General features: G+C 39.8%; 2 protein-coding genes across 2 annotated transcripts; both read right to left on the bottom strand.

The window, feature by feature from the left end:
* Positions 1 to 344: 344 nt before the first annotated feature.
* LOC131241425 (abscisic stress-ripening protein 2-like) lies at positions 345 to 2,309 on the bottom strand. Its single transcript, XM_058240223.1, has 2 exons — positions 1,232 to 2,309; positions 345 to 689 (listed from the first exon to the last, which is right to left on the bottom strand). The coding sequence occupies exons 1-2, from the start codon at positions 1,397 to 1,399 to the stop codon at positions 507 to 509; spliced, it is 351 nt and encodes a 116-aa protein (XP_058096206.1). The 5' UTR covers positions 1,400 to 2,309; the 3' UTR covers positions 345 to 506.
* Positions 2,310 to 8,905: 6,596 nt separating this feature from the next.
* Positions 8,906 to 13,085, bottom strand: LOC131239533 (auxin efflux carrier component 5). The gene is made up of 5 exons (XM_058237280.1): positions 12,307 to 13,085; positions 11,866 to 11,951; positions 11,601 to 11,758; positions 9,901 to 9,977; positions 8,906 to 9,145 (listed from the first exon to the last, which is right to left on the bottom strand). Exons 1-5 carry the CDS (start codon positions 12,990 to 12,992, stop codon positions 9,073 to 9,075), a joined length of 1,080 nt encoding a protein of 359 aa, XP_058093263.1. The 5' UTR covers positions 12,993 to 13,085; the 3' UTR covers positions 8,906 to 9,072.
* Between the last annotated feature and the right edge of the window lie 1,003 nt (positions 13,086 to 14,088).

Here is a 14,088-nt window from a genome sequence, read left to right as displayed (position 1 = left end):
CAGCCTTGTGAAAGATCAGTATAGAGCTCGGATCCTAGCTCCGAGGAGCCAGCTCGATCACCCAGAGAAGGGCTAACCGGATTGGAGCTTCAATGCTTTCCAAAGCAAAACGAAAAGTTTCTACTTGGAATTTCCTTTCAGCTTGGCATTCTTTGGTAAAATGCAAATTTCTTATGTGCTAAGAATCCCTTAACTATCTTCCTTTAAGGATTGACCATCTCTCTCTTAAATTTTTTTTTTTAAAATTATTTATTTATATAAATGTTGTTTTGTGTTCCATGTGAGTATGTAAATTAAGCAAAACTAAGAATTGGGAAAAAGAAAAGAAAAAGAAGAAGAAACTATTGAGTATGAAAGTCTGTCTACTATATCTTAAAATCTAATCAAACTCAACATGTTGAGATGAAGACTAAAATAATAATACTAATTGTAACCAAAAGTATGACGTTAAAAAAGTCACTAGAATGAAAAATAGAACTGGCTCTAAGCAGATAAAATAGAACTTCTTAAAAGAGATGGTGGTGCTTCTTTCCATGGGCCTCTTCCTCTTCTTCCTTTGCTTCCTTCTTCTCATGATGCTCGTGGAAGGCATATCCTCCACTCCCTACTGCAACTGCAGCCGCAATCTCCTCTTCGATTCTGTATTTGGTTGCGTGCTCTGGGTCTTTCTCTGCTTTATTTTTCTCATGCTAAAAGAACATCAATTAAGAAAATGAAGATTTCTTAGAAAATGTTGAAACTACGTTTGTCACAGATAAAAGGAAAAATGGGTCTTTTCACATTTAAATGGGTCTGGACCCGGTTACATGAATGGTCCACATTTTCCAATCAAAGGACTAACCAAATTACAATGCAATTGCGATGTGTGGGGCCACCTTGATGCATGTACGCCATCCAACCCGTCTTATGTAGTTCCAACCATCATTTTAGGTGGGCCCAAAAATAAAAATGATACAATCACAAGGTGGGCCCCACTATAGAGAACTAAATGACGACCTCCCAATAGCTCTGAATACAGTCAGGGGTCCATTGTGATATGTGCATGAGATCCAACCTGTCTAACACACACATCATGTGGGCCCCACCATAAAAAACAATGGGAAACCATACAAAAACTCTACATTCTTATCATGTGGCCCACCTGATGAATGGGTTGATCATCACAGAAGGGCCACACACAAGAAAACTGTATGGAATAGTCGAATGCATGTGATCAACGGTCAGGATTTACCACAGCAAAAGCACCAGCGGCTGCGGCTCCAAGCTCGCCAAGTTGCTCCATGTGCTTGTGGTGCTTCACTTCCTTCTCATAATCAACTGGACCATCATCAACGGTGGATCCAGCCTCTTCTTCCTTGTGATGATGGAAAAGATGGTGATGGTGTTTCTCCTCAGACATGGTAAATAGGGCAGAGTATGAATAAAAACCAGAGTAACAAGTGTAAAAAGAGACTTAAGAGGAGAAAATCAAAGAAGGGTATTTTATAGGGGGAAGAAAGTAAAGAGTCCCACTCCCACAGCTTACATCTGGGGTAGCCAGGATGAGATGGGCAGTCACAAGTCTCGGAGAGTTTACAAATGGGATAAACGCATTTGATAAAAGATGTTTAAAGATACACGAAAACGCTATGAACAGTCTCTTAACCGTTGGTTTGTGGGCCATTGATCTAAGGTTTTCCGCCTTACAATCTTGAAGATTTCTTTGGAAGATAACATCAGCTATGTGGCCCATCATATAAACGGTTTTGATCACCCAACATGAGGATAAATCCAACGGATACAGTCGAATATGTCCTCTAACAATACGTAGGGATGTTTTGAAACGTGAAACACCCAAATACGGAAGCGGAGGATTGGCTGGTGTACCACACACCACCGATCTGGCTGGTGTGTTTACGTCAGCAAGTTCTGTGGGTCCCATCATGAGTTATGTGTTACATCCAAACCGTCCTTTCATTTGGCGAGCTCGTCCTAAGGCTTGAACCGAAAAATAAGATAGATCGAAAGATAAAGTGGATCACACTACAAAAAGCTGTGTGGGATTGAACGTCTACCATTGAAACCCTTTTGGCGGTCACAGAAGTTTTGGATCAATATGATATTTGTTTTTCCTCTTCATTCATGTCTTTGTGACCTTATCAAGAGATTGGATGGAAAATAAACGCTATGTGGGGCCCTACAAATGTTTTAACGGTGAGAATCATTGTCCCACTGCTATTTATAGTGTGGTCCACTTAAGCTTTGGATATGAATCTTTTTTTGTATCATGCTCTAAAATGATCTAAAAAAATGGATGAACGGTGTGGATATAATAATTTGAGGCCATGTAACTTTGATCTCCTTTAAACCGTTCGTACAACTCGGCTCGTCTTCGCACGACACGTACCCACACTACCCATATCGCTGGTGTGCGGTACACTAGCCAATCCGCTTCCCCCAAATACATGCTCACACGTGTACGGCCAATTCGAAGATTAGTTCATCCAAACCGTTTATATGACTGTTTTCATCATGGATGACGCATTCCCAAAAGAATTCTCAGATTGGAGTATTTGGACCGTTTGATGATTGAAATATCTTCCTTTGAATACTGACAGTCTCCTTAACCGTTGTTTTATGGGTCATTGATTGAAAGCTTAGGATGCTTATATCTTGAATATTTTTGAGGAAGAAAGGATCAGATCCACAGCCCATCCTATAAACGGCTTTTATCACAAAACATGAGCACCGATCCAACGGCTATAGCCACATACGCATACGTTACGTACATGAACAATCACACATAAGTATTTTAACCGTGGATAATTCATTTATTTTAGGGAGCTTTGCGAAGCCCACAAGCGTGTGCTATACAGTTCATGGTGACGCCACACGTGCCATTACTGCACGTAGATAAAAGATCCAAAGAACCACTATATTGATGCCCTAGTCCAAGAATCAGGTTGATCCACTTATCAGGTGAGCCAGAACTTGCAAGAAAAATGTACGGTCGTTAAAACTCACATCATGCTTTCTAAACCGTCTATCTTTTGCAATATTGTATCCCACCTAGAATCAGATTATTGTTTGACGAACCTAATGGATTGATTGGATCTCGAACCTATGTTCCATGCTCTCACATATGTGGCGCGTATAAGAGCTGTATTGCACACGCGCGTGGTCTTTTCAATGCTCTTTGTTTGCAAGGTTCCATCATATCTCTTTTTGTTGGGAGTGGCTTGCCTTGCCTGTGATCTCGAGCACAGAGATATACATGTTCCCGGGGCTGTTTGGGCCCTACATAGATGTCCATGATGAATCCACTCCGTCCATATGTTTTTAAATATCACAATAGGACATAATTCTAAAAATCAGGCAGATTTAAAACTCATGTGGGCCATACCACATGAAATAGTGGGGATTGAACCCTTGGGGTGACAGGAGTTTTGTATCAGGATTATATCTGAGACTACAGTTTATCTGAGTGGTAATAATCATATGAACGGTTTGGATGGCATATGAACGTCATGATCAGTTCCATGAAAGTTTCAAAGGTGGAAATTTCTGTTCCCACCTTTTCGTTTGGGGTAGCTCACCTGAGTATTGGATATATCTGATTTTTAAAATCATAACTATTTTGGTCTTTAAAAAAAAATGGACGGAATGGATTTGTCACGGATATCTCTTTGGGCCCCACACAGCCCTGGCATAGGTATATCTCTGCGCGGGCAATCCACTCCCCTCATTGCCGCTGCTACTAATCTACTATTATTCCTCTCTCTCTTTCCATTTGGATATTAGTAGAATAGTTGTACTGGAAGTCTATCACTAGAAAAAATAAAAATAAAAACAGAAGTCTATCCGATATCTTAAAATGATACACCCGTACATGAACTGTCACGCCCCAAAATTCAACTGGAATTTCAGGACCGTGAGTTGTATTTAAATAAAATATACGACGCAACTCACATTATTTCCATGCATTTTCAAGGTAATCAGAGTAACTAAAAGGATAATAATCATTATCATTAAATATTGTCCATTAATCAATCCTTGAATATTTAATTACATTGAAATTTAAAAATAGATAATAACAACATACATTGAATTTTAATTAATTTATAAATAAATAAGGACAAAAATATTCAATCTTGCCCAACTGATTCTTCATACACCAATCCTGCAAAATAATCTATATGGGTGTGAGCACAAAGGCTCGCAGGGTCACATCCTTCCCAAAATTGAAAATTCTACGCTAACACCAATACAACTCAATAAAACAAATAGGATCAATTACGAGTATTGAATCAGTATTTTATATGATAATAATAACAATTTATTTTTATAATAGCAAAATAAGATAATACAGTCATCTAAAATCCTTTTTCGTTCAATCCAGGGCAGAGCACCTGTGTGTGTTGATCCTTTTTGGGAATGACCCTCGACAGAGCACCTGGTGAATAAACTTTTAGGATAAATACCCAGGGCAGAGCACCCGTGTGTGTTGATCATTTTAGTAATCGCTCAAGGCAAAGCACCCATGCCGATCCTTTCGGGAATGACCCTGGGCAGAGCATCCGTATCGTACTGATCCTTTCGGGAATGACCCTGGGCAGAGCACCCATAAAAATAACATAGTAATCCTTTTAGGGCGAAGCACCCGTAAATTCAAATATATTATATATCATCTAATAATAAGAAAATAATTGCAATTTAAGCATATAACGATAATTAATTGAAGTCAGTTAATAACTCAAATAAATTACCTCTATAATATGCAATTAAGAATCAAATAAAATAATATGTAACTAATGACAATAATCAAATAAATTGAATATATAACAAATAATCAATTCAATTTATATGTTAACGTAAAGTTTTCAATGGAGAAGATCACCTACCTTATATTTGGACCGTTGATTTCTAGACTAGACCATATGCCCACGACCCACTTAGCGTTGCATGCTGGACCTGACCCACGCTTACGCTCTCAACGAGTTTTTCCCGCTGAAGTAACACATAACATTAACTTCCTGTTTACACTCGCTGATTGTGTGAGAAGTTGAGTTTCAGGACACTATATTTGTATAAAAAATAACACCCAAGTGGTCTATTTGATGAATGGTTTGGATTTCAGGTTAGTCTGTTCTATCATGGTTGTTTCCAATCAAAGATTTCTATTGTTCATGTTGCTGGGCTGATATGGTATGCAAGATTTATAGTCCTAACTAATGGCTAGCTAGATCATGACATTTAGAAGGGAGGACTGATTGATAATGACGGTACTAAGGTTTAAATGATTTGGTGGTTTATGGGTTCCAACTACCGAACAATGCTTTATGCATGGTTTGGATGGGCTTTTGGAAGATAGATAGGTGGATGGATCAGGGATGTGAACACCGGAGTTTGAATAACAACGATCGAATGACCCCGATTGGTGGATTGACGCGGTTCTGAAATTGAAGGAGAAGAGGTGACGGAGAATTCAGAAGGAGAGGACGAGTGCCAATTTCTTGAGGTTTGATGGATGGATGGTTCAGAATTGTTGTGTGGGTGCAGGCAGTCATTACCAATGGTGTTTGAGATGGTGCTTTCGAAATCTGAAAAAAATGGGCGGTTAGGATCGATCCTAGATGGATTCCAGATTGAGGAAGTACCAAAGAAGGAGATGATAACGGAAGGGTGAGAGTCATGCTGATGTGTGTTGCCTGTGGAAGCCTTCTACGTCACATGGGTACATGTGTATGGATCTTCTTGCGTTGGGAAGTTAGGTGGGTGTAGTGGAGTGTGATGCCTTGCATGTACGGTTGAAATGGTTGTTAGAAAAAGTTCTTTTGGATACACCGAAAATAAAAAATAGAAAAAATAAAAATTATTACTAGGCTGAATCACGTATAAAATACGCTGTCCTTAAAGCGTGATTCGCTCCCTTATCAACTGCTGATGGGTTACAGGAGAATTGCTTCCAGGATAAGATAAGCCTTATCTGGATCCAGCGTGATGGTGTGTTGAGATGATGAAATCGAACTGGAATGGTCCAGTAGATTTATTCTGGCAGACTTAGACGATGGAGATGATAACAGTATTCTAGTATGAAACTATGGACTGTATCTGATTTGATGGGAGAGTTGCTGTGTTGAGATGATGAAATCGGACTGGAATGATCCAGTTTATATAGGCCTCAGGTTTAGATCCGTTGCTGTGTGGTATTCAATGGTCCAGAACGTTCGAAAAATGTTTCTGTCCGTTGTCCATTAATCCCAGACGTTTCTGATCATTAGATCTGTAGATCTGACCGTTGGATCATCCTGCCCCGTCCGTTTTCGGACCGTTGTGGCTTTTAAGGTAGCCATCCGTTTAAGAAACGGCTAGACGTTTTGGATTTAAGATCCGACTGTTTTCAGTCACCTATAAAACCCAGACTCATTTCCAACATTTCAAATCTACACCGCCCTAAGGCTTTGACCAGACCCATCGCACTGCGCTGCCTCACTGCCCACGCCTACGCCCGAGTGGGCGTGCGTGCGTACGTGTGTTCTAGTGCGAACCTATGTTTCATCTCCTCCAAAAAGCTCCAAGTAAGAATACCCTTCTCAACATCTCATATAAACCATAAAACTATTCTTTGCATTTCCGATGTGGGACAAAGCACACACACCGCACTTTTTAATTTAAAAATTCAAAAAAGTATTTTGGTGAGAAAATTCTAAAATTTTGAAAAATTTGAATTTTCATTTTTATTATTTTTAAACCACTGATTTTCAACAATGGTTAGATCTTGGTGATGGGTAGTTAAGATGGTTTATAGAGAATTAGGATTTAAATGGTTTAGATGAACGTCTAGAAGGTAAACGGTTTAGATGGATTGGTTGTGGACGGTATAGCTTCCGCAATTTAAGAAGATAATTGCCATATGTAGGTGGGTCTCTACATCCAAAACTGACAAGGATAAGAAGTGGAGTTGGAGAGTGATATTCGGCATAGTGCATAGCACACGTCACTGGATACTTGGATTGTTTTTATTTATTTATTTAGTGGAGTCCACCGTGATGTTTGTGAGAAATCTGCTCCGTTCATCTATTTTGCGTGATCATGCTAGGACATGGGTTCATGAATGAGGCAGGCTTATCATTGCAACGTTCATGGTTCAGCTTGATGGATGGTTTGGATTTTAAGGTCTTTGATCGTGATGGGTGTTCACGCCTACTGTCGTTGATTTTTGGAAATTCTGTTACAGTTCTAATATCAATCCAGTGAAAAGAAGAAGAGTTACAAGGAGTCTTTGGTGTGACGGTGCTGTAGTTGTTTGATTAAATGGTGCATACATGTGCACAGTGTGATGGTGCACTATATGTTGAAACTGACTCTATCTCGAGTGAGACACGTGTTGGATGTTTTGTGTGTCCCAAACTCGTGTCTTACATTAAGGTTTGATACAGGTATAAATGTAAAAGAAGGTTGTTGATGGAGAGATAGATTGAATTCGTGGATGGCTGTTAACGGACAGTTATAGTTAAAGTTAGGCTTTCATACAGAATGAATGGTTGGAAGTTGGATGATTTAGAATATCAAGAGTAGATGGCTGATAGCTATGATTTGATCTGGGGTGAGTGGCCCATGATGAACCATGGATCCCACGATGTATTGTCCTAGGTTTAGATTTGTTTCCCTAGCCACTTACGTCACTCCCTTTAATTTAATTTAATTTTAATTTTTTTTTCTTTTTTTTAACTTGCTGCGTTATCTGGATAGAGTCTAGTAACATTTTGGCTCTTCTAACTCCCCTTTTGTAATACGGAGTTTAGAACATGCAAATCTAAAGTTTGGACCGTTAGATCGGAAAGTAACTTACCGCCTAACTTACACTCGACATACTTTATCCAATGAGCTTAGTATTGCGGTATAATCATACTAAGGTAGTAAAAATAAATTTCAATGGCTCTTGCTCTTTCATGATCTCACTTGTTGTGTGTGACTCATATGGAAACTAACAATTAGATTTGAATTATATACTCCACAAGCTACATGTAGATGGTTGAGCAAGTTTAATGGGGTTAGGATTGGGTGAAATTAATTACAAATGAACGGTTAATTTTTTGTGTGCATTAGAAGCAAAAGCGAACATATACATACATATAATATTTTATATGTACACAAAGTCATACATGCATTAATTATAATATCGATGGCTAAAGTAACTAGGTCTATCACACGCATTAATGATCACTCTTTGCAAAAATTTGTTGATGTGCATACATATGAATGCATGGATAAATGAATGGTTTTATACATGTATGATTAGATAAATGCAGTGTGCACGCATGCACGTGTATGCCCGCACACACCAAAATTTTGGGTCATTGCATGAACCCACACACATGCTCACACGTGTACTATTAGTTCCGGATATGATGATAGAAACCGTTGATACAATGGGCCTCAGTGCCGGTCCTTGTAGAATAAGCTTATTCTACAATCCGGATACTAGGCCTAAATTTCAACCCCGAGTGTGGGGCCCACCCCAGTCCTACCGTCCACACCATGGGGATAGTTTGAATGGCCTACGAGCTGAAAAAGATCCTGACCATTGATTTATTGAGCTGAATATGGTCCACTAAAGAATTTCCCGTCAATGTTCCACGTTCATCTATCCATATCATTGGCAACAATCATCCATTCATCGTCTCTCCCAGCGCTAGCGTCACATCTGGGTCAGCACCCAATACATTGACGGTTCTGATAATCCAACCATCTCATCATGTGGGCCCCAATGAGGCTGCACATGTTAAAGGTTGTGAGTCGAACTGTAGATACAATTTGCAACAGTCCTATCAACACCCAAGGGTGGCTCTTCATCGACTCAAACGTGGACCATATGATTGGTGGGCCAACAACAAACTACTTATATTCCTGATTAAGAATGTAATTAGTGTGTAAGAGGATATCTATTTATCATATAATTGCAAGAAGTTTCATGCCTATTCGGCACACATAATGAAAATTTCATGAATTTTTTTTATTGGAAATTAGAGACCAGTAAAAGGAAATTTAGGTCTAATTTCCAATATGCCAAAGCCAAAAATACAAGATTGATTAACTCAAAAATCCTAGAACTATATAGTATGCAATCAACACAGGCAAGGAAACCAGCATTCCAAAGATCACCCTGCAAAACAAACATTTTCATGTTAGATCCATCTTGTAGAAATCTCAGATCGAATTCAATGGCTACAATCAGTTGCATTAAGCATCCAAGAAAATTTTGTGCATGGACCATGTCTGGGGACATTTAGCAATGATCTAAACTGTTTATATCATGAGCCCCACCTTGGACAGGGGACATCAAAAAATAACAACTCTTAAATTGGAATATTTTAACCCTTTGATCATGTGATTTTGATCAACCTATTTAAAAGGAGTCCGGATCCTCCGTGACAGATAGAGATTTCCTGTTTGTCTGTATTGTGAAAGGGCCATGTTATCACTGTTAATACTTAATGCAACAGTCAGTGATGACTTGACCTAATTACAATTAAACAGGAAATCTATGTTTGTCCAAAACAGATCAAGATTCGGTTTCATTTAATAGATTATTATATAGTTTTTAAGGAAATTTTGTGCTTTCATTACCGGTTTGAAGTGAGGATAAAAGAAGAGAGTGGTCAAGGTGATTATCATTAAAATCTTTTACACTTTTGATGGACACTGTCTATGAACTTTGAAGGTTTGAGATTCTTTAATCCGATAGTTTGTATCTTTGGGTGTTCCCAATCCATTGTAAGGGTCATCATGTATAGTTTGAGCCATTGAAAAGGACCCAAATCCAAACGGCTAAGGTGCCGAACCACACTAATGCATTAATAGGAGGGGATGCATTAGAGAAAGCTTCTGTAGCAAAAGGAATAGTTTAAAACAACTTACGCGGTACTAAGCACGTCAGCATGCAATCCATACTCTCGCGCGTAGATGAAGGACGTGATGGATTGTGGCAATGCTGCCTGCACATGATCAAAACCATCAATTTCAAACCTTTGACTAACGAGAATATCCCATCCATACATCCTGTATTAGATCACTACTAATCTTGCGTACGCGTGTGAAGGAAGTGGTGCACACGAGATTGTAAACCGCAGAATAACTGAGGTATTATATTCGATGTGTGGGTCCCACTGCCCATGTTAACCAAGTAACCAATCGAATCGCGTGTGGAAACCTTTTTTTCCCTCAAGCGCGCGAGAGATGAGCATTTTGCTGGAGTTCATGCATGGATGTTTTTACGTATGAATTTAACAATACTGGAGGGAAACCATCGACTAGATGCTCCCTGGTGGGGACCCGGTAATTCCACCCGGTAATCCACGCCGTCCATCCGTTTTGCCAGCTCATTTTAAGGTTGGGCTAAAAATGAGGGACCGCGTATTAAACGCGGACTTGTCAATTTCAAGGAATCTACGCTTTTTGAGGGTTGAAGAAAAAATGTCTCAAGTAATGTTTCTTAAAAAAGTAGTGAAAGTCTATACCTGTGGGATGTGTTAGGTGTATAACATCCAACCCATCCAACATATGTACCCACCATGGTGGTAATGTGAACAAAAAATCAGGCTGATCAATTCATCAGGTGGGTTACAATTGAATTTGAATATTACAAGTGCTGTATATTATTTTTTATGAACTGGCCCACCTTATAATTAGATCTGTCTTATTTTTTGTTCATCTAATATGTTGGTGTGTATCTATCAGACGGCATGGATTTCATACACATACCACATGACCCACAATTCTGGATTCTCCACCTTCTGAAGAAAAAGGCAAAGAAAAGCAGTAACGTAATTTCACCCATTAAAATGCATTGCCGTGGAATATCGGTTGCTCGAGGGACTATTTCATAAATTCCAAATCTGGAGAGAATTTATGCGTAAAATTCCCTTGGTGAAGTGTCCATTTTTTTATCATACACATGGCCTGGGTTCACTTGATCAAGTGGACCAAGCTAATAGTATGGCTGGGACATATACATGGTCACGTGCCCCAACAGAAGAATGGCCCGGATTCCACACACATGTTCCAACTTGGGACATAGTTGGAACGTGTGCGATAATCACCCCTTCTATCTCTATTTGCAATAATGGTCATGGGTCCACTTGATCAAGTGGACCAAGATAACATCATGGCTGGGGCATATACATGGTCGTGTGTCCCAACAGATGAATGGCCTAGATCTCACACACATGCTCCAACTTGGGACATCACCCCTTTCTATCTCTATTTGCAATAATGGTCATGGGTCCATTTGATCAAGTGGACCAAGATAATATTATGGCTGGGGCATATACATGGATGCGTGCCCCAACAGATGAATGGCCCGGATTCCACACACATGTTCCAACTTGGGACATGTGTAATAATCACCCCTTCTATCTCTATTTGCAATAATGGTCGTAGGTCCACTTGATCAAGTGGACCAAGCTAATAGTACATCTAGGGCATATACATGCTGGTGTGCCCCAACAGATGAATGGCCCAGAACATGTGCGATAATCACCCCTTCCATATCTATTTGCAAGAATGGACTTAGCATTTCTCAACCGTACTATATATATCTCATCCCAAAGGTTGGTTACCTGAATGATAGCCACACGTAAGACCGTGCCATGCAGACCCATGGCAATGGCTCCGATCGCCATCGCTGCAGGCCCTGCGAAAAACCTCAACACCATCCCAACCACAGTCAGGCATGGCCCACAAACTATTAGCTTCTCCTGCAATCCCATGAACAACCCTGCAGACAAAAAATAAAATAAAATAAAATAAAATAAAAATGACATTCTTATCATGTATGAAAATTCTACAACAGGCTAGAGCTTGATCAGACGGTCTATATCTTACCCATACTAAACATAGCCATGCCAGTGCCCGCTCTGGACATGATCATCACCGATCCCTCCACCAAAATCGGCATTTTAATATGCCACCTATATATCAATCCTTGTTATTTAGTTATTAGTTATGTAGAGGAAATATATGTACGTGGCCCACCCTCTAGTGAGGTTTTCATATGGTGAATCTCGTGCCACTGAAATCTCCTCCATCCAATGATCCTAACCGTCCAATTCAGCTGAAGTTTGGGCCATTGATGACAGTTATCAATTCTGATCAGTTGGGTAAGATTGTTTTGATGTAGAAGATGTATTGCTTAGTTTACCAAAAGGCAGGTCCCACGAGTGCAAATAATGGCGTAAAATGTGATCCAAGCCGTTGTACTCATTGATCATTGATCATGATGAGTATCCAACGGTTCTGATCAATTATTATAAGAAATTTCCATACCTATTTGCGACAAAAGCCCACACAACACCAACGATGCTGGCATAAGAGTTAGGATTAAGAGCAAGTTTCAACCACACGATCTTCATCAGTTGCCAAAACGACGGCTTACTTCCAACTGTCACACCCTGCTGATTACACTCTAAATCTTTTGTTGGGTTTGTGGACCCCACACCATGAGTGTCCACACTGATGGGCCCCATCGCAATATCACTAGTAGTCTTTCTAATCTCCAACACGAACAAAAGAATCGTCAGCCACACGATCCCTTGCACTACAGACGCCTGTACAACAAGATCCTGACTGTCTGGTCCATACATGGCCTTAAGCAGTGGGACCCCCACAACCAACGTATTAGTAAGAGTAGACAAAGAGAAGCTTGTGATAGACCAACAATAACTTCCTTTGCTACTGCACTTAGCCCATGCTGCTAGAACGATTACAATAATCACCTTCGATATTGCATCCGCCGCGATGAACCGGTAGTTCATTTTGAAAGGGTCGATATTAGCCGTGAACTCGAATGTGAAGAGCGGGAGCGTGAAGAACGATACGAGCCGGTTGATTGCGTCGCAGTGTTCAGGAGTGAAGATGGCCCACCACCTTACTGATGCATAGCCCAGGAGTAGTGCGAAGTATAGAGGTAGCATGGCTACCACAACTTTGTATACATCCTCCCACCCTATCATTTTTCTTTAAAAATCTCTCTTGGGTGCACTTGTTTTGGAGAGTTGGTGAAAATAAGTGCAGTGGTTGTACGAGACATGTTCTTCAATGAAGCAATGAAGAGAATATATAGGATAGAGAGAGAGAGAGAGAGAGAGAGAGAGAGAGAGAGAGAGAGAGAGATTTTAGTGGGTGCATACGATTCTATGCCGTGGATTCTCACCAATGGAAGTGTTTTGGTGGTGTATGAAACGTCAGTGTTCCTTTCACTAATGGTATATGGTTAGCAATCTGTTTCCAGCTCTAGAATATGGAATGAGATCCAGCGATTATTCCACTCATCTTGCAAGGCCGGTGTTGTGAGTTTTTTTGGGTGTTATATATTCTCTTTATTTCTATTGAATTAGGTTATGGTTTAGAACTCTGCAGGAGCACCTAAATATGTACACATTCACCTCTTTTTCCATACATGAGCCCCAACATTTTTGATCTGGTTCGTTAATCCGTCATGCAATGTCATTGATGGGCTGTGGTGAAGAACCTGTCCTGATCAAAACATCCTAGCTATCGGATTAAAGGAATCCTGGTTGGCGAGTCCACATTGTCGGGCTTTTTTTTTTGGTTTTGACCATCCATTTATAGGTGGGACCCATGAATTTAACACGATCCATTCACTTTGGGGCATACTTGGATCAATGACCCAGTGAGACAGGCTCTTCAGGCTGTAACCCTCGGTGGTCCTGCAGACTACCAATTATATTATCTTACACAATTATATACATGTCTAGAGAATATAGAATACATGCTCTCTTAAGTGATGGAGAAAATACATTTTAGTTTGATTTAATTTTTATTTTATTTTCTTCTATCTAAAATAATACTGTCCACTACCTATATTCCTAATATCTTACCAATGGTTTTTGATGGTTTTGGAATATGGATGGTGTTTCATGATGCTGAGGTATTGATTGGATAGATGGGCCTCTTCTCGTTATGCTTGAAAAGGTCTACAATTATTTTTATGCATTATCTTGTCGCTTGTTTGGCCATACCTTCTTTTGAACAAATTGGATTTTGATGGATGTTTATATGCATGTTGGTGCATGAAAGTTCTGTGCA

This window comes from Magnolia sinica, chromosome 3 (genome assembly GCF_029962835.1).
Source record: "Magnolia sinica isolate HGM2019 chromosome 3, MsV1, whole genome shotgun sequence".
Classification (NCBI taxonomy): domain Eukaryota; kingdom Viridiplantae; phylum Streptophyta; class Magnoliopsida; order Magnoliales; family Magnoliaceae; genus Magnolia; species Magnolia sinica.
Note: the sequence above shows the minus strand (reverse complement) of the source record. Positions and strands in the feature narration are given on the sequence as shown.

What these genes read in the sequence shown, in the direction of transcription:
- LOC131239533 (XM_058237280.1), bottom strand. Translation starts at nt 12,992, where the DNA reads ATGATAGGGTGGGAGGATGTATACAAAGTTGTGGTAGCCATGCTACCT. An exon ending in TGGGCTTTTGTCGCAAATAG is followed by an intron (nt 11,952 to 12,306) that starts GTATGGAAATTT and finishes ATTGATATATAG; the next exon opens with GTGGCATATTAAAATGCCGA. An exon ending in TACGTGTGGCTATCATTCAG is followed by an intron (nt 9,978 to 11,600) that starts GTAACCAACCTT and finishes GATCATGTGCAG; the next exon opens with GCAGCATTGCCACAATCCAT.
- LOC131241425 (XM_058240223.1), bottom strand. Translation starts at nt 1,399, where the DNA reads ATGTCTGAGGAGAAACACCATCACCATCTTTTCCATCATCACAAGGAA. An exon ending in CCGCTGGTGCTTTTGCTGTG is followed by an intron (nt 690 to 1,231) that starts GTAAATCCTGAC and finishes ATGTTCTTTTAG; the next exon opens with CATGAGAAAAATAAAGCAGA.